This window comes from Mangifera indica, chromosome 8 (assembly GCF_011075055.1).
Source record: "Mangifera indica cultivar Alphonso chromosome 8, CATAS_Mindica_2.1, whole genome shotgun sequence".
NCBI lineage: Eukaryota > Viridiplantae > Streptophyta > Magnoliopsida > Sapindales > Anacardiaceae > Mangifera > Mangifera indica.
This window is the reverse complement of record NC_058144.1, coordinates 12,040,004-12,061,025: the sequence shown is the minus strand read 5'-3', so window position 1 is coordinate 12,061,025 and position 21,022 is coordinate 12,040,004. Positions and strand designations below refer to the sequence as shown.

Genomic DNA, 21,022 nt, shown 5'->3' with positions numbered 1-21,022 from the left:
ATCTATCAATATTCTCTTTGGTCGTTTCGAAGGAGCCAAGAATCTTTGAGATTTTCTCACTCGACAATTTTCATTCAATGATTTTGCACACACATACCAAGTTCAAGTCAAACTTCACAATTTGAAACAATAAATTAGTGAGTCAATTAATGGCTTTCATTCTAAAATGTTTACTTTATGGGACTAGTTAAGTTTGTTTGAGCCTAAATGGATATATAGTGATGATGTTGAGCTCCATATGTAATATCATGATAAACAACGATTAAATCAATTTCTTATTGCTCTTCATAAAGATTTTGAATCAGTTTGTGCCTTATTATTACATCGTCATCCTTTACTAACATTGGATATAGTTATAGTAGAATTAATCTTTGAAGAGACATACATGTAAACCTAAAACTCCATCTCTTAAATACAATTCTTGTTCCTTCACAATCTACAAATCTTGTATCTAATTTCTCAAAATATTACTCTTATTGTCATTGCAATGGACATACATATGGGGAATTTCATTCCAAGGATTAGAGGAATTTCAATTCAAGAAAAGGGAATCAACAACGTAATCCAAATAAGACTTTCCATCCCAACTCTGTCTTTATTATTACCAAAGATAATGCACTACAATCTACCTTTGGCACACACACTCTATCAGAGGCTAACATTGAGGCACTTATCACTCAAGCTCTCACTTAAGTTGGTATTAGTACTTTTACATATACTTCTGCTTCTGCATTTTTTGTCACTACAGGTAATATCTCTTAGTATCTTAACTCTGCCTGTTATAATCATTTGACTCCTTTCTCATCATTATTTTCATTCAAGACACTAGCGAATAATATTCCAAATATTCAAACTACTGATGGATTTACAATGTAAGTTAGCCATATAGGATTTATCTCTACTACACAACTCTTTGTTTTAGACACATACCTTATCCCTAATCTTTTCTTAAATCTTTTATCTGTTAGCCAATTATGTGAACTTGGATTAAATTTACATTTCTCTAATAATGGTTGTATTGTGTAGGATCCACAAACAGGCAAGATAGTTAGGAAATGTCGTAAAGTAGGGCGATTGTTTGAGCTTATGTCACTTCATGTTCCTAAGACTAATGTTGTTGCATCTACCCAATCTAGTGTACCTTTGAGTCTTTGGCATTTCCAGTTAGGCCATGTGTCTAAGTCTCATCTCAAAACATTATCTTCATCAGGATTATTAAGATCTATTCTTCATGACGATTTTGAGTATATGTCTTGTCAACTTGGTAAACATCTTAATTTGCCTTTCAATAAAAGTGATTTTATTGTTTCTTCACCCTTTGATTTTGTACAATCTAATATGTGAGGTCCTGCACCTATTACAATTATGGGAGGTTCAAAATATTTTGATATACTTGGATGATTACTCATGATTTACTTGGAATTATCTTTTATGTAATCATTCTCACATATTTGATGTTTATAAAGAGTTTGCCAATATGATCAAAACTCAATTTTCTATAAACATAACAATTTTTCGCTCCAATAATACCATAGAATACAGCGACACTTGATTACTCACTTTTCTAAAAGATCATGACACTCTATCCCAACACTCTTGTTTGAGTAAATCCCAACAAAATGGTCAAACCGAACAAAAACATAGACATTCTAAAAACTGTTCGTGTTATTCATATGCTTTATCTGTTCCAGAGCATTTTTGGGGAGAAGCAGCATCCACTACTGTGTATACCATCAACCGTTTGCCTTTATCTATCCTTGGCAATCAAACTCCTTATGAAAGTCTTTATGGTAATCTTCCACATTATACACTATTTAGTGTATTTGGTTATGCATGTTTTGTTCATCTCCAATTTCATGAAAAAACGAAACTTGAACCTTGGTCTAGATTATGTTGTTTTCTAGGATATAATCTTAAACATAAAAGATATGTGTTATGATCCAATTTCTAGGTGTGTGCGTATCTCACGACATGTCACATTTTGGGAACATAAGAAGTTTTCTAACATTGCATCCTTTGATACCATAACTCAATCAAAGACTCTTATTCACATATTTGTCTCTAGAACTATTTCTAAATTCTATTATAGGTACTTCAAGTAATCCTACTCCACGACCTTTTGATACATCTGAGCAGTCTATGGAATCCTCACAACAAGATCATTCTTCTAAGTTCACTAATTGTTTGCATTTTACCAGGGTAAGACAACCTTCTTCCCATCTTCATGATTTTCATTGCTATGCTACAATCTCCTCTTTACATGAACCTTGCATTTTTTTGGAAGGCTTCCTCTAATCCTTTATGGCAGCAAGCTATGACAGAAGAACTTGATGCTTTTATTAAGACTCAGACTTGGGAGCTTGTTGATTTGTCTAATAGAAAGTCCCCTATAGATTCCAAGTGGGTTTACAAGATCAAAAGCTCACTCTAATAGCTTTGTCGAAAGATATAAGACTTTATTGGTGGCCAAAGGTTTTACCCAAGAGTACGACATTGATTATAAGGAGACATTTGCATGCTTGCTTAGCTCAGTTCTATTTGAACTCTTCTAGTAGTTACAATCGCTAAACATTAGCATCTATCTCAAATGGATGCCAAAAATGCATTTTTTAATGGAAATCTTACAGAAGAAATTTACACGAAGCCTCCCTTAAGGTATGATCATCCACCCAATAAGGTTTGCAAGTTGCAAAAGGCATTGTATGGACTAAAACAAGCTCCACATGCATGGTTTTCAAAATTTAGTAACACTATTGGACAAATGAATCTTTTTTCTAGTCTTTATGATTCTACTTTATTTGTTTGCAACTCTACTTCTGTGATTGTTTTGTTGCTTCTTTATGTCAATGATATGATTATTACTGCAATAATCTTACAGGAATTTCTAATCTCAAGATTTTCTTAAGTCAACAATTTGAAATGAAAAATCTTGGATCTCTTAGTTATTTCTTGGGACTTGAAGTATCTTCAAGTTTTGATAGGTATTATCTCACACAAGCTAAGTATGCCTTTGATATTCTTTTTAAAGTCGGATTAACTAATGTTAAAACAATCAATACACCTTTAGAAACAAATGTTAAGTTGTGTGCTACTGATGTAAACCATTATGAGATCCAACTCTCTATTGTAAGTTAGTTGGAAGCTTAGTTTATCTTACAATAACTCGTCTTGATATTGCATATGTTGTTCATCTTGTCAGCCAATTCATGTCAACTCCTAGTTCTACTCATTATGCTGCAATGCTTCATATCTTATGATACGTCAAGGGCACTTTATTCCATGGCTTACATTTCTCCTCCTTATCATCATTGGCATTGCGAGCTTATTCTAATGTTGATTAGGCAGGTGATCCAACTGATAGATGTTCCACTATGGGATATTGTTTTTTTCTTAGGGATTCTATGGTTTTTTGATACCATAAGAAGCAATCTGACATTTCTCAATCTAGTATCGAGACATAATATTGAGCTCTTACTAACACCACCTTTGAACTTCTTTGGTTACAATGGTTATTGCCCGATATGGGCGTACCTTAGACATTTGTCACTCCTCTTTATTGTAACAATCAGAGTGTTATTCAAATAGCTCATAATAATGTTTTTCATAGATGTACAAAACATATTAAGATAGATTGTCACTTTATTGGACAACATTTGCTTCAAAACATTCTACGCCTTCATCTAGTGTCTTCTACTGTTCAACTTGCCGATACTTTTATTAAGTCTCATCGTCCTAGATGACTTTCTAATTTAGTTATCAAACTCAAGATAACATCCGTTTTGCCTCCTTGAGTTTGAGGAGGGTGTTGAAGATATCCAATATATCATCAATTAAGCAAGAATCAAACAAACAATCATCAATCAATCAAGCAAGAATCAAAATCATCAATCAATCATTAATTATCAATCAAGCAAACAATCATCAATCAAGATCAAACAATCTCGCCAATCAAGTCAACAATCAATAATCAATCAATCTCATAAATTAAGAAATTAATTTTTTGATTTTTTTCTTTTTGTATCTCATTGTATACTAGTATAAATACTAATCCTTTATATATGAATTTACAAATAAGAAATACAATTCTTTTATATTTTTCAAATATATTTAATTAAAATAGTAATATATCTTTATAGTTTTAGATTATTTATGTTTTTCAAATTTATTTAGATTTTTATTATGCATGTTAAAGGTAATATATAATATTTGTCATATTTAAATAGTAAGTTTATTTAATTTTATTTAATTTTGTTATTTAATATATTTAGTTATGTTTAAAGGGTAGGAGGAAAATATTTTTTATTACGATGGAGAAGAGATTTTTCTTTGTAAGGAAGGGACAAAAAATTTTTGTTATCTCCATAACAAGGACAAAGATTGTCTCTACACTGCAGGGATAGGGACGAGAATTGAGATCCCCTCTTCGCCCCTTTTCATTACCATCCCTATTTATAGCCTTTTTTCGATCGTGATAATTCTGTTTTACATGTTCTTGTTTTGCTTCCTTGGGACTTGACAGTTTTAATAAGAGTTTGAATCTGTGTTACTTCCTCTTGTATATTCCGCTTTCTATGTCTCCTCCATAAAGAATTAGATAAGTTTGGCATAGGTCCTTTTTGGATATATGCAATTAGACCTAATCTTTTAGTTGAAGCCAGTATTAAAATTGGAGATGTTATGTATCTTAACTGTTTCTAATGGTTTCAACTCTAACAATCGGGCATAATTATCTTTTCCTTTAAAATTAGTCACCCCTATTATTTGAATTCATGTTTACAAGCTAATTTTGCAGATGGCAGATGTAGCCAAGGATCTAATTTCTGGGACTGTTGGAGGGGCCGCGCAATTGATAGTTGGGCACCCATTTGACACCATAAAGGTCAAGCTCCAAAGCCAGCCTACTCCACTCCCAGGCCAACCTCCCAAGTATTCTGGTGCAATCGATTCTGTCAAGCAAACTATCGAAGCTGAAGGTCCAAGGGGATTGTGCAAGGGTATGGGGGTGCCTCTTGCAACTGTGGCAGCTTTCAATGCCCTCCTCTTTACTGTTAGAGGACAAATGGAGGCATTACTGAGGTCTAAACCTGGTGAACCCCTTACAGTTTACCAGCAGAATATTGCTGGAGTTGCTGTTTCATTTCTTGCTTGCCCCACTGAGTTGATTAAATGCAGGTTGGTATAATCTGTTTTTTGGGTTCCATTAAATATGAGTTGATCATCAAAATTGGTTGCTCTTATACTGCTTCCGTTTCCTTTTTAATCTTTCAATATTTTTTATTCTCTGTGAAGGGTTCAGTTTTTTTGATTGTGTATGGCTCAGTGGTCGTGTTTCAATGTTCAGAGATTTCATGTTCTGGACAATTTCTATTGACATTTAAAAGTGTTTGGTTAAGAGTTTTTAAGATTACCTTGATAATCTATCTTTTATTCCCTTGTTTGGTTTGTTAGTAATAAAAGATTACAGTAATCTTCTATTACTAATACTGACATGACAGGTAATATAGGTGGTAATCTGATTACCACCTTCACCTTAGGTATTTAAAGATTACTGGGGTAATCTTGAGTTTATTATAGAAAAATTATTATTTATTAATTTTTTGAGATAAAAAAAAATTTATTTTTAATTGATATGACAAATAATATAAAAAATATTTTAAAATAATTATATTCAAGGACATTTAAATAAAATAATTTACTAGTAATCTTTTATTACCTTTAGCCAAATACAATAATTATTTATACTTATCAAATTTTATCAAACATAGTAATTATTTATACTCAGTAATCTTTTAAGTAATCTATCTTTAAGGTAATCTTTCTATTATAGTGATCAAACATTACCCAAACCAAACACCCCCTATGAGAAAAAGGATTTTAAAACATTAAAAAATAGTTTTTATTCTTTACTGTTTTTATTTTATTATTAAGCATCTGAATCAATTTTTTATTTTCTCTTTGTCAAAAACAAGCAAACAAACGATTTGCTTCTTCTCTGGTAAATCGCAGATTATTATAGCGTTCCTGATTAATTTTTTACATTCTAAAGTATTTTTTGGACACTAATTTCTAAGTCTTTGGTTTGCCATCTTTTCATTAAAACAGGTAACTACATCTGCTAGCTGCTTGTATTTCATGATGAGAACAGATTGCAAGCGCAAAATGCATTAGCAGTTTCTGGTTCAGCCATTGTGGCAGTGAAGTATGGTGGACCAATGGATGTTGCTAGGCATGTTCTCAAATCAGAAGGTGGTGTAGGGGGTCTTTTCAAGGGCTTGGTACCCACAATGGCAAGGGAGGTTCCTGGAAATGCTACTGTGTTTGCCGTCTACGAAGGACTGAAACAGTACATGGCTGGAGGCCAGGACACTTCTCAGTTGGGAAAAGGCTCTTTAATAGTTGCAGGAGGTTTAGCTGGTGCTTCATTCTGGGCAGCTGTCTACCCGACTGACGTTGTAAAGAGCGTTATTCAGGTGGATGACTACAAAAATCCCAAATTCTCTGGTTTCATGGTGGCTTTTAGAAAGATCCTAAAAGCAGAAGGTGTCAAAGGCTTGTACAAGGGTTTTGGCCGTGCAATGGCTAGAAGTGTTCCTGCAAATTCAGCATGCTTCTTGGTGTATGAGGTGACAAGGTCTAGTTTGGGGTAATTCTATTGTCAGTCACAGGTTGCCGGCCAATGGTTTGGGTGAAAATTAGCACTGTTATCATATTGCTCTTTTAAAAGCCACCTTCTAGTCATTGAATGATGCCTCTTCAATTAAAAGAATGCTTTAGCAATATGGTAACAGGCTCCTTCAAGTTTTCTTCAAATTTTATTTGTGTTCTGGTAGAAACATTCTTTTGAAAATAACTTACAGAACTAACTCCTTTTTACAGTTTCTTGCAAATGAATTTAATGTTAAAGATATAAAATTCATTTGCACAATGGTGTTGGGCTTGATGGATAAATACCTTATTGAATAAAATAGAGCAATGATTTTTCTTTTTTTTTTTTTTTTCTGATGAAACAAATAAAAAACAATTGCAGTTAGTCTCTGTTGTTCTTATTTCCGATGGTAGAAGATGGCTGTATTGTTTTCTGATCAGTCTGTGATTCTCATGTTTAAAACAAATGCATCATTTTGGATAAACTATAACTTTTTCTCAAAGTTCAAAGTGAAGACACAGTTTAAGTCTTCTCATAGATGTCAATAGAAATTGATATCAAATCAACGCACACTTCTACGTGCATTATTTTTTTTAATACATGACAAGCCTGTTCACATTGCCGGACCCAATTTTATATACAATAACGTGAATATTCTATCGATGGCTATGAAAAAGATGAGAGAATAGAACGATAAAAATCAAATAGTAATAATATCGTAAATATATAAATTAATATTTATTATTATTAATTATGATTTTATTGAAAAGATGATATCCTCGATTAAATGGTCTTCTTATACATTTTATTTTATTTTTTTCCTTTAATGATTGTATTTAATGTCACAAAGGTGGCTCCACCTTGACAATGCTAAGTGTCATGGGTTATTTTCTCAATCTAGAAATGGGATAAAAATGACACATGTAATTAGCCAAACTTCTATAAGCCTAACTCAATATTTCTCCAACTCTGCTCAATGTTTCACAACCAAGTGTGAGGATAATGCTACAATGATTTTAGTGCATGTGTGTTCTTAGCAAACATCAAATAAATGAAAAACAAGTGTGTTTATAGGTAAAACCCATTGATTACTCACAATCTTTACGAAAGAACACACAAATAACTCACTCACTTGTATGATCTACTCAAGTTGCTCTATCTTCCCTCAATACTCACTAAGATACCTCTTATATATTTTTCTCTTATCTTTTATATTTGCCTTCTTTCACTTATACAATCATATGTCTAATGGCTCCTATTTATACACAATATTACAAATGGATAAGTTACAAAATTTAAATTTGAAACCAACATTTAACCCCTTCAATTGCTTCAATAATCACTCCAACATGATTTTAGCAATCTTGTAAATCAATCCCTTAAATTGCTTCAACTTGATTGTAGGCAAATTCCCCAATTTGTTCCTTTGAATCGTTAAGCTTGATTAAGATGAATCTATCATTTGAAGATATCATTGATCCTTATTTTATGTTCATCAGCCACCTTGCAAATGTTAGCTCATGTATCATAACTTTTCTCATGTGTCACGCCCCATGCAACCATGCTACTTATGTCAAATCTGTCAAGTTTACACACTTTGATTGAATCTATTGTGTTAGCCACTTTTTTGTGTATAAGACCTCCAACTATCTCCTTGTCATGCTTTGCTCCAAAGCATGTGCTTAAATAGAAAACCTTATTTGGTTATTGCAAAGAACTCTGCACAGATTTTTATATGCGCCTACATCAGTATCGACCAAGTCTGTCACACCATTAGCTATGGATATCACCATCAAGTTTTAACAATCTTTCGGAGTTGTTTTACACAAAACAAAGCTTTCTTGTTTGTTCTCGATCATATGCTCACTCATAAGTTGTACCCCCTTTCTACGCACCTGTCATTATGCACTTGCGCTCCTATCTTTGCACTCTTACACATGCCTTGTAGCACGCTCATATGAAGATCAACAACCCGTCTTTTTTTTTGGCTTTCATCTTTGCCAAATACATATAAACCTATGATCGAGCTCAACATGCCAACTCGATGCAACTATTCACCTTTGGATTTTAGAGGTGTGACATTAATCCATTAGTGAGAATAAGAATTCAAAGACAATATTTACTCAATTGTGTTATTTCATTAGTATCTTACAACCAATGAATTTAGGAAATTGTTATTTAATAATGAATAAATTATACTAACAAACAAATTTTTATTAACTTATATGTACAAACTAAAATGGGAATTTGTGAATTACGATTAGGTAATGTGATTGTTTTTGTTTTCTTATTTCAAAATTACCTAATTAAATATTACTATATTAGATTATATGAATAAATTTATACAAATTATTTATTCATGTCGTATTACTATTTCATATATATAAATAAAAACTAAGGAAATCCATGATCAATGAAATTGAAAATTTGGTACGTACACCCTCTAATCCAGTGTAGTCAAGAACACTATCTTTGATTGTTTTAGAATTAATAATTTTTTATACGACACAATACAAAAAAATCGAGTTAAGTATTTTGATAAAATATAGTTTGGATTTTTTGTTCAAGTCAACTCAAACTAAAATTAGAGCATGTTTAGATTGATACAAAACTAACATGAAGTGACATGAATAATTTTTTTTTAAAATTATAACTGCTTAGAAAAATGTTGGACATAAATATATTTTGCATCATGAGAATATAATAATTCACTTGTAATTTTTAGTTCCTTCCATCTATTATGATTTCATCAGGTTGATCATTAAAATCTGTTAATTAACTAAAAATAATAAAGAATTAACTTTAAATATCCGGTAATTCGAAATATTCATTTAGCTTTTCCTTTAATATATATACACTAGAGAAACTTGATTTCAATTACAAAACAATTTTAAAAAATAATTCTTATAATTATAATACAAAAAAATATTATTAATAATAAATTTCATCAATATATTTTTAAACATAATTAATATATATATATATAATAAAAAAAAACATATATGATTAGAAATAAATAAAAATGGAAAATAGTAGGCATAATTCTAACAAATAATATTTTGTCATAAATAATATTTCTTTTACAGATAGTCATTGATAAGGTGCATCTGTATATATAATTTATTTATTTATTTAAGTGAATATTATTACATTGTAAAGATATTTCAACAAGTTTTAGAAAAAAAAAAGGCACTTTGAAAAGAATTTCAATTTCATAAGTTTATTAATTTTAAAATTTTCTCTTCCTTCTACAATTTATAAAAGAGTAATAAATTAAAATAACTTAATTGCATTAGCGTTAAGTAATATTCTATAGATTGTATAGACATAATTAAGAGTTCAAATTAAAACTTGTTTTACTCTCATATCTAACTTTAAGGACTCTAGCTTTTCAAACATTTTTTATCAAAAATTTTATCTAATATTCAGCTAAAATAGAAAATAAATTAACAAGAAAAGTAATTATTTGTTGATAAAAATTGATTATTAGTTATACTATGTATGATTTGTTTGTAGAAATTACTTATTTTGTTGGACAATGATAAATTTTTTGTTGATTGAAATTTGGGGGTTAGGGTAAATTATTTAAATTTTAATTATATATCAAAAGATTTTTTGTTAAAAATTAGTTGTTAGACGATGAAAAATTGTTTCTTGCTAATTTATTAATTAATTGTTTAAGGGAAACAATGATTTTGGTTAAAAAAATGAGACAATTTCCCCATTATCAAGTGTGAAAAGCTTAGTTGGCACTATCACATTTATTATAAATCAACGTTTAATCATTGTTCATCATGTCTAGTCACTTTTCATCACCGAGGTTAGAATTGAGCATGTCACACTTAGTCACTGTTCATAAAAAATTGTGAAGTTGGACACTTAGCCATTCTCCTTTGTAGTGGATAACAATATAACCCATCACTTTAATAATCAATCATACAATGACAAATATTAATAAAAAAAACATTTATAAGAAAAATTCCCATTAAACTGTATCAATATTACCAACTTGATTTACATAATTAATTCAACACGAATTTTATTATTAATTTACCCCCAAAGCATAAAATATCACAATACCCCCACAATATCACTATCAGTTTACACCTAATTTAGCCAATTATTAATTTAACCCTCAAGATTAAAAAAAATTCCATGAACACCATATATATCGGCAAATTCCATTTAACCTCACATTGTTACTTATTCTGGAAAATTTTATTTAACACTCTCATATATTTTCTAATATCAAAATAACCTCTAAATTTTGGCATATTTCATTTAACACATTATAGATTGTCTACTATCAAAATACCCCTATATTTTTCTAAGTTTTTTTAACACCCTCATACATTGTTTAGTTCCACAATGCTCCTATATTTTCTTAACATTTCATTTAACACCATTATATATTGTCTAATATCAAAATACTCTATATTTTCTTAACCTTCATTTTATGGCACAATTCTGTGTAAGTATATAAAATATATGAATTTGATTTAACAAATAAATAAAGTTTTGGGTTAAGATTCATATAAATATCTTATTATCATAAACCGAATTTTTTTCTCTCAAACTCAAAAATAGGATTTTTTTTTCCTTTCAAACAAACCCACAATATCGAATATTGATTGTAACTGAATATATGAATTCTATGAAGAAGTCATGAGGATGAGGGTTTATATAGAAGTCATGAAGGGTATTTTTGATATTTTCAAAAATAATGGGGTATTTTTCATAAGTTGTTTGAATGTTGGGTATTTTCACAAATTTTCTTCATATTTGGGCATTTTTCTTTTGATATATGTATTTTGGGCAATTAATTTAATATCCTATTTTAAAAAGATACACAGACAGACGAAGAACACTTAATTTGACTTCTCTTATTTACAAATCAATTGAATTCAATGAAACTTTTTGAAAGTCCGTTGTTCTTTGTTTGAATGATTTGTGTTTGGTAAGTGCTTATGTAATCCAATCATTCAAACAAATTCAACTACCATTTTTATTTTATTATTAGTCTATTTTCTAACTTTTTATTGTTCTATTCTTATATGTTTAATAGCATTTTTAAGATTTCTAAAATTTTTGGTATTGTTAACTAAGAATAAAGCCCACAAAATTAACCATAATTAGGATAGATTTGATTTGAGGCAAATCAATAACCAATTTAAGTTCAAATCGAAACTATAATGTTTTCTATGAATTCGAGCAATTCAAACTAGTGTATAAAACTATTAAAGATTTGTCAGTGTAATGAACAATATTATTTAGAAAAATTAATAATATCGTTAGTGAGATCAACAATATCATTAAATAAACTAATGCATTGATTTCAAATCAAGCTTTTGAATTAGAGCTTCAACTCTAAATCAATTTATCTGAGTTGAGCCATGAATTCAATCTAAACAACTCAATAAGATCCACCTTTGCCCATGACTTTTGTGGGTTAGGTTTTACCAGGTGTTATATACAGTGAAGAACATATATAGCACACGAATGACTCACCAAAGTTTAGAATAACACGAGAAACTTTCCTAATAAAACATGAAACCCAAAAGTCATTGTTTTTCTCATTTTAGTCCCTCTACAATCCGTAAGAGCTTGCCGAAGCATATCATCATCCTTCATGCACACTCAGCAACTGTAAATAAAGTGAAGAATATACGAAGACTGGAAGACAAAGAACCACTAATTAGCACTAGTTACAAACTCATTGGGCAAAGAACCACTTTAGTCACCACACTATCCGTAAGAGCATATCTAAGCATATCGTCACCCTCCCAACTCTCTCCAACGCTATAAATAGGGCCCTGCATGCAAAGGCAAAGCAATCCACACAGCTGAGCTAAGCTTCACAAAAGCAAAACAAAAATCCAAACTTGCCAAAATCTGAGAGAGCAGAGTTGGTTCAATGCGACGAACCAGAGAAGCTCAAGAAGAGTAAAAGAATTCTGTTTTATTGCTTATGTATTGATCTTTACATGTAATAGCTTTATATACTGAGAATTTATAATCTATCTACGGCAACATAATATTTGTACAATCTGCTTCATCAATATAAACATGATTTTAGGGATGTAATAGCTAATAATCTGGGATGTGATATGGATGATGATTTGCTTGATTTCTGGGATATGATTTGCATGATTTCCAGGGATGTAGATATGATTCTGATTTCCAATACTCCCCCTCAAGCTGGTGGTTTGTAGATGTCATAAACTCCAAGCTTGTGTAAGAGATAGAAATGTTGTCTTGATCCCAGAGGTTTGGTGAATATGTCAGCCAACTGTTCTGTGGTTCGAATGTAGTAAGGTTTTATCAAGCCTTCCTGTATCTTGTCTCTTACAAAGTGACAGTCAATCTCTATATGCTTAGTTCTTTCATGGAAGACTGGATTGGTAGAGATATCCTTTGCAGCCTTATTATCACAGTAGAGTTCAACTGGTTCGGAGATTATTACGCCCAGATCCTCTAATAGACCACGAATCCATATTATCTCACAAGTGGTTTTTGCCATTGCCCGATATTCTGCTTCAGCTGAAGAAAGAGAGACAGTAGATTGCTTTTTCGTTTTCCATGAGATAAGAGAATCCCCAAGTTTTACACAGAAACCTGTCAGTGATTTCCTTGTCATAGGACATGTACCCCAGTCTGAGTCGCAGTAAGCCGTTACTTTCAAGGTTTTATCTCGAGGGAATAATAATCCTAGACCTGGACATCCTTTTAGATATTTAATTACCTTTAAGGCTGCATCCATGTGAGACTGCTTTGGTGCATGCATAAATTGGCTGAGGATCTGAACTGCATAACTAATGTCTGGTCTAGTCATTGTGAGATAAATTAGTCGTCCCACTAGTCGTTGATATTCCAGATGATCCTGTAGTGGCGGGTCTTCAACTGCTTCACTGTTGTGATCATACTCTTGACTGGTGAGTTTGACATTTTGTTCCACTGGGATTGTACTTGGTTTGCAAGCAGATAAGCCAGTGTCTGCTATTAATTCCAATGCATATTTCCTTTGGCTGAGGACGATCCCATCTGCAGACTGAGCAATTTCAATCCCCAAAAAATATTTTGGAGATCCTAAGTCTTTTATTCTGAAAGACTTATGGAGGTGAGTTTTCAGCTCTTGTATGGCGATTGTGTCATTCCCAGTTATGAGGATATCATCTACATAAACCACGAGGCATATGAATGATTTTCCTTGTCTTTTTGTGAACAAGGCATAATCATGTCTTGACTGTTTGAAACCTAACTTGATCAATGCTTCTGTGATTTTAGTGTTCCATTGTCGGGATGCTTGTTTCAGGCCATATAAGGATTTTCGCAGTCGACATACTAGATTCTCCCCCTGTCTGCGAATTCCGGGTGGAACTTCCATATAAATCTCCTCATCTAAGTCCCCATGAAGAAAGGCATTGTGAACGTCCATCTGATGAAGAGACCAATCATAAGAGGCGGCAAGGGCAAGGAGTGTGCGAACAGTAACATGTTTGATAACAGGCGAAAAAGTCTCTTGATAATCAAGCCCTTCCTGTTGAGTGAACCCTTTTGCGACCAATCGAGCTTTATATCGTTCAATGGAACCATCTGCCCGGTGCTTTATCTTGAAGACCCATTTGCAGCCGATGGGTTTCCTATGAGATGGTCGTGGTACAAGGTCCCACGTTTTATTGAGATACAAAGCTTCTAACTCTTCTGCCATCGCCTGACGCCAATGAGGTAATTGTACTGCTTCTGAATATGAAGTAGGTTCACGATGTGCAGATATGTGACTGATGCAAGCTTTGTGCCCTGAAGATAACCTGTCATAATTAATATATCGAGAGATTGCATATGGGTTAGATGAAACAGTGCAAACATAGTCAGTGCTCCAAATGGGAGGTTTTGTGGTTCGTGATGATCGTCTCAAGGGAGCCAGATCAGGATTATCAGAGATAACTGGAACATCCACGGATGGGGTAGGTGAAGATGAGTCAGCACTTTGTTCAGATCCTGTCAATGTATCGCCAGTATTATGAGGCGATGGAATTACCTCATATCTTTCTTCAAGAAACTCATTGTGTGTCATTGGTGATGAACCAGTGGATGTCGTACCTTTAATTTCATCAGCAAAAGGAAAAACATCTTCATGAAATGTGACGTCTCTACTGATGAAGATTTTGTTTGTTGTCATATCATATAGGCGATATCCCTTCTGTAGTGGAGGATATCCCATAAATACACAACGAGTTGCTCGGGTGTCAAATTTGTCTGTTTGCTGGGGTTTGGTGGAGTAGCAGAGACACCCAAATACTCTTAAGTTCCTGATGTCTGGTTTTTTGCCAAAGAGAAGTTCATAAGGTGTTTTGTTACCCAGAACCTTGGTTGGCATTCTATTGATCAGATAGGCTGCCGTGACCACACAATCTCCCCAGAATTGAGGTGGTATGTTGGATTGGTGTTTGAGGGCACGGGCTACTTCTAATAGATGTCTATGTTTTCTTTCTACAGTACCATTCTGTTGTGGTGTGTAAGGGCAGGAACTTTCATGAAGAATTCCATGAGAGTCAAGGTAAGTAGTGGTGGTATGGTTAAAAAACTCTTTTGCATTATCTGTGCGGATTCGATGGACTTTTGTGTGGAATTGAGTTTGGACCATGGACACAAATTTCAAGAAAAGAGTATGTGTTTGGGCTTTTGAACTCATGAGGTATAACCATGTAGCACGTGAGAAGTCATCTACTATGGTAAGAAAGTATTTGGATCCATCATAGTTTGGTGTACTATAAGGTCCCCAAATATCTAAATGTATTAATTGGAACGGTTTTGTGGTTGAAGTAGTGCTTGTGGGAAAGGAAATGCGAGTTTGCTTGGCAAGAGGGCAAATGGGACATTTTGGATATGGAATAGTACTCGAATGCCCTAATCTTTGATGGGAAATTAATGACACTTTATTAATTTGATTTGTATTACAATGAGAAGAGGTAATACAATTTTTATTGAATAAAGGAAAGGTCTTGGGGTTCGGTGTCCAGTAGTATAGCCCATGTTGTTCTTTACCCAAGCCCATCAGATTGCCAGTCGAATGGTCCTGAAATACGCATATAGTAGGTAAAAAGGTCACTACACATTTGTTGTCTGTGCATAGTTTGGAAACTGAGATGAGGTTAAAACGGAATGTGGGTATACAAAGGGCATTTTTAAGTGTGAGTTTATCTAATTGGACATCTCCTATTTGTGTGGCTTGAATTGTGGTCCCATTTGGTAGTTTAACAGGTGTTGGAGGGGACAGATATTTTTTGTTGGTACAGAATTCTGGGGAACATATTATATGGTCACTAGCCCCTGAATCTATTATCCAGACATCCGGAGAAATAAAAGTATTAAAACATGAAACCGTACCTGCATAAGTAGTGGAGACGTCATTGCCCTTTGGTATCTGATTCAAAAGATGGATCAATTGGTCATATTGTTCAGCTGAAAGTCCAGTTGTAGCTCCTAAGCTGGTTGAAGCCACTTGATTTGCAGTGGGCCCTTCTGCCTTTGTCTTGCTAGATCCAGGACGACCATGCAGCTTCCAACAAGTGTCTTTGGTGTGATTACGTCGCTTGCAATAATCACAATATAGTTTTCCCCTTTGCTTGGGTGGTGGATTGTAATTATTAAAACTGCTAGGGACTTGACGAAAATTGTTGAAAGTTTGGGTGCCAACTTGATTTTGTGCAGTGGGCGAATTAGAACCGTTAGATCTCTTGGCTCCATCTTGACCGTTGAACTTGCCATATAAATTGAAAAATTGAGCTGGCCCTAATTCATTTGCTTCTCCAGATGCGTCCTTCCTCTGATGAACGCTGAAAGCTGCCGTTCCCTTCTCCTCATTATTTCCGACGATATTCCTCTGGCTTTCATCTTGGACGGCAAGATGATAAGTACGCCGTAACGAAGGTGTCTCCGCAAAGGTCAATATTTGGGTTCTGAAAGCAGCAAATCCTTCATTCAGCCCCATCAGGAAACGCGTCAGTCTCTCCCGTTCCTTGGCGCGCTGAATCTGCGTGAGAATCTCCGGTGGTGCAGTGATCGATTCCTCGACTGCATCCAACTCGTTCCAAGCAGCAGAAAGCTTGTTGAAGTAGTTCGTCACCGTCTGATTCTCTTGTCGGATTTCTGCTAGAGTTTGTCGGATGCTATAGATCTTTGCAAGATCTAAGGCTCCATACATGTCTTTGATGAATCCCCAAAGCTCCCCTGCATCTTCTGTAGGTGGTAGACCAGCCGCGATCTCTTCGGTCAAACAATTGCTAATCCAGGCGCGGACAAGCGTATTGCAACGTACCCAAAAACGGGCAAGATCGGGCTCCGACGGCATGGGAACAGTGCCATCGACAAATCCGATCTTGTCCTTTGCAATGAGCGCCCTTCTGAAATCTCTAGCCCACTGTGCATAATTCTCGGCTCCAGTCAATACTTGTTTTGTCAAAACGAGTTCTGGTCCATCCGATGGTGACGCATAAAGGACGTCTCCAGGCTCTGGTTTATTTTTGTTTGTAGGGACCAGGCGAAACGCTGGCATCTGTGGTGTTTCAGTAGTGGATTCAGGCGATGAAAGGTCGACGGCTGTTGCTTTGATTGGCTCCATCTAATCTCGGGTTTTTTATTTTGTTTTGTGCAGGTTATCGGAAGGTCTATGGAGACTTTGAACTTTGAACGGATGATTGAAGGAGAAACAATTCGGAACCGTGAAGCTCTGATACCATGCCAAAATCTGAGAGAGCAGAGTTGGTTCAATGCGACGAACCAGAGAAGCTCAAGAAGAGTAAAAGAATTCTGTTTTATTGCTTATGTATTGATCTTTACATGTAATAGCTTTATATACTGAGAATTTATAATCTATCTACGGCAACATAATATTTGTACAATCTGCTTCATCAATATAAACATGATTTTAGGGATGTAATAGCTAATAATCTGGGATGTGATATGGATGATGATTTGCTTGATTTCTGGGATATGATTTGCATGATTTCCAGGGATGTAGATATGATTCTGATTTCCAATAAAACTCATTTACACTTTAGCATCAAAACCCAACCCAGAAACCCACAGGAATCAATGGCGACAGTGAAGAGGATCAAGCTTGGCTCACAAGGCTTGGAAGTTTCTGCTCAAGGCTTAGGCTGCATGGGGATGTCCGCCTTCTACGGCCCTGCAAAACCTGAACCTGAAATGATCGCTTTGATTCACCATGCCGTCAACAGTGGCATCACATTTCTTGACACTTCTGATGTGTATGGACCTCACACAAACGAAACTCTTCTGGGAAAGGTTCAATTTTTCTCTCTCTTTCACTACTTTCTTGTGCGTTTAGTTGAGTTTCATCAGGCTTGACTTGATCATACGCCAACTGGGTATGATAATGCACAGAGAATTTATGAAGTTTATGTTTTTATTTTGGTCTAATCACATATTTATCCATGTATCCATCTGGGATGAAAAGGAAGTACAAAAAGGTAGATGGTGTGGTGATTTTTATGATGAATTCTTAATTTAGATGAGGTTCTTTGTCTTTGGACACACTCGCATCTTGAAACGTTAGAAGCACAAGTGATTTGGGATGCTCATTCATATCAAACATCTCTTTTGTACTTTTTTGACATGGTATTTATATAGTTTTGATTAATTTTTAAGCCATATAAATTACAATTTTGTGGAAGTTAGTGAAATCTTAATTTGATTTATGTTTTCACTGTGGCCTTGTATAGAATTTAGAACTTAATTGGTTTGCCCTTTGATGTGAATTTGGGCAGGCGTTGAAGGGAGGGATGAGAGAAAGGGTTGAATTGGCCACCAAATTTGGCGCCCGCTTTCAGGATAGCAAACTAGAAATTCCGGGCGATCCGGCTTATGTGAGGGCTGCCAGTGAGGGGAGCTTGTGTAGGCTAGGTGTTGATTGTATTGATCTTTATTGCATACATCGGATTGACACTCGAGTCCCCATTGAAGTCACGGTTTGCCCCTTCTAATTAACTCTTAATTACTTTGCTTGTTGATTAATTAGTATTATCTTTAATCATGTTTACAGAAACATTCGAATATGGTACTGCTAGAATATTGTGTAGCTAACAGCCCAGTCCAGTGCAAATTATAATTTGTTTTAGATACATTGTACATTATGATTTGTTTATTGATTTTACAACTCAAAACGCATCTTAACAGATTGACACATAGCCAACATATGATTCTTGGATCTTTTCTTGTGTGTTTTGAAAGATGGGAGAACTTAAAAAGCTAGTTGAGGAGGGAAAGGTAAAGTACATAGGTCTCTCTGAGGCATGTGCTTCAACAATTAGAAGAGCTCATGTTGTTCATCCTATAACAACTGTGCAGCTAGAATGGTCGTTATGGTCACGGGATACAGAGAAAGAGATAGTTCCTACTTGCAGGTAAGACAATATTCTTACATCAATAAGGCTAATGGATTGCTTGTAATCCAATATAAATTAACCAAATGGATTCCTATTTCTCAGGGAACTTGGCATTGGCATTGTTGCATATAGTCCTCTAGGACGAGAATTCCTTTCATCAGGGCCTAAGTTGCTTGAAAACATATTAAAGGCTGATTTTAGACAAGTTTATAACCATCAATTCAATTCCTAGTATTTGGAATGCACCACATATCACTGCTGGAAATATATATGGGCTCCAATGATTTCTCCTTCAGTTTGGAGTTCCAATTTAGCAATTTGATTTGTTTGTTTGTTAAGTGATAACTAAACCCGACAATAGGTCATGTCATACTGGTCTACGTCATCCAGGTCTGGGGCACAACTAACAACATGAAGGGTTGTGCTTGTGTAGACATTTTAGCAAGTCAGCTTGCCTAAAATATATTTTTTCAGTTATAAATTTTTGTGCGGGTCATCTCATGAGGTCTCAACACGGCTTGCTTCATTTGCACGCCTTGACATTTACCCAAATTTTGTGGGTCTAGCTAGCTTGTGAGCCAACCAATCTACTGTCACCTCTAGATGGTATTATCTATATTATCAATAATATTATTTATCTTGTCAATAACATTTTGACGATATTGTACATAAATTTGAATTAAATATTATAAATTCAATTCAAGTTTAAGTCAATTTTAGTTTGAATTGAATCCAATGCTAACTTTGTGTAATATAATGTTTAAACCCTGAAAATAATTTAAGTCAAATCTAAGTTATTAGTAAAAGTTAATTAATAAACTTTTATAACCCAAATTTTGCAGAACTTACCCAGGTTGCAACCTGAAAATCTTGAGCACAACAAGAAGTTGTTTGAGCGTGTTAATGAAATGGCAGAAAAGAAAGGATGTACCACATCACAGCTTGCTTTAGCCTAGGTTCATCACCAGGGAGATGATGTTTGTCCGATTCCTGGAACCACAAAGATTGGCAACTTTAATCAGAACATTAAAGCGTTGTCTGTGATATTGACTCCTGAAGAAATGGCTGAACTTGAATCCATTGCTTCGGCGGATGCTGTAAGGGGTGATAGAGATATGTATAGCTTTGCTACTTACAACAACTCCGAAACCCCACCGCTATCTTCATGGAAAGCTTCTTAGAGCCATGGACTTACACAGTCCTTTCTGGACTTTTATTTTGTTGTGAGGAAGTGTATTTGTATGTTAAATTACTATGATTGATACGAAAAAAGAAGAAAAATGTGATGCTATTGCTTCAAATTAAATAAAGGAAGATCAATGCAAGTTATAATAGTAGTTTTGGTGATCTCTCATTGATGTTGTGGTTGAGTTCTCAATGGTTAACTGTAAATATCTTTGCGTGTTGATTACTCCTAAATTATTTTGAACTTTGTAACAATTGATGTTTGGGGGAATTAAGTTCAAATTAAATCTATAAAGTTTGGTTCAAATTAGAGTTTAAGCTCATCCAAGTTAGTATCATTGATAAATTATCGACAGAATGAATAATATTGTCAAAAAGATTATTAGTGTTATAGACAAGAAATAATGTTATTGAATAGACACACAAATTTATTTCAATTCAAACAATTAAGTTGGAATTCTACCTTGAGATTTGCTTATTTAAATCGAATGATAAATTCAAACTAAGTCAACTCAAATCAGATCACCTCTAATTGAAGTCACAATCTTAATTGTACAAATAATGTATTTAAAACAAGAATGATACTATATACAGTTATAATGAATATTAATTTAAGTATGATGTGTTATATGATTGGGTGTTAATTTTTATACTATAAGTCAAAGCGAACAAAAATATAATGTCTACCAAAAATCCAAAACCGATGGTATCACAAAAGATTTTTAACTGAATAGCAATATTATACGTATTCACTTTAAATACACAAATAAGTACATACTTATAT

General features: G+C 33.8%; 2 protein-coding genes and 1 long non-coding RNA gene across 3 annotated transcripts; all 3 read left to right on the top strand.

The window, feature by feature from the left end:
* The first annotated feature begins 4,525 nt into the window (after positions 1–4,525).
* LOC123222305 (mitochondrial carnitine/acylcarnitine carrier-like protein) lies at positions 4,526–6,878 on the top strand. The gene is made up of 2 exons (XM_044644989.1): positions 4,526–5,172; positions 6,146–6,878. Exons 1-2 carry the CDS (start codon positions 4,793–4,795, stop codon positions 6,645–6,647), a joined length of 882 nt encoding a protein of 293 aa, XP_044500924.1. The 5' UTR covers positions 4,526–4,792; the 3' UTR covers positions 6,648–6,878.
* Positions 6,879–12,529: 5,651 nt separating this feature from the next.
* LOC123223075 lies at positions 12,530–17,580 on the top strand. Its single transcript, XR_006503748.1, has 2 exons — positions 12,530–12,589; positions 17,301–17,580. It is a non-coding gene; the product is annotated as an uncharacterized LOC123223075 (long non-coding RNA).
* A 113-nt stretch (positions 17,581–17,693) lies between these two features.
* LOC123223073 (probable aldo-keto reductase 2) lies at positions 17,694–20,249 on the top strand. The gene is made up of 6 exons (XM_044646142.1): positions 17,694–17,953; positions 18,436–18,636; positions 18,899–19,071; positions 19,156–19,258; positions 19,896–19,952; positions 20,022–20,249. The coding sequence occupies exons 1-6, from the start codon at positions 17,741–17,743 to the stop codon at positions 20,232–20,234; spliced, it is 960 nt and encodes a 319-aa protein (XP_044502077.1). The 5' UTR covers positions 17,694–17,740; the 3' UTR covers positions 20,235–20,249.
* The last annotated feature ends 773 nt before the right edge of the window (positions 20,250–21,022 follow it).

Excerpts from the sequence above, each read along its gene's own strand:
- LOC123222305 (XM_044644989.1), top strand. The coding sequence starts at position 4,793 with ATGGCAGATGTAGCCAAGGATCTAATTTCTGGGACTGTTGGAGGGGCC. Across the intron at positions 5,173-6,145 it reads ACTGAGTTGATTAAATGCAG|ATTGCAAGCGCAAAATGCAT; the intron begins GTTGGTATAATC and ends TGATGAGAACAG.
- LOC123223073 (XM_044646142.1), top strand. The coding sequence starts at position 17,741 with ATGGCGACAGTGAAGAGGATCAAGCTTGGCTCACAAGGCTTGGAAGTT. Across the intron at positions 17,954-18,435 it reads ACGAAACTCTTCTGGGAAAG|GCGTTGAAGGGAGGGATGAG; the intron begins GTTCAATTTTTC and ends GAATTTGGGCAG. Across the intron at positions 18,637-18,898 it reads GAGTCCCCATTGAAGTCACG|ATGGGAGAACTTAAAAAGCT; the intron begins GTTTGCCCCTTC and ends GTGTTTTGAAAG.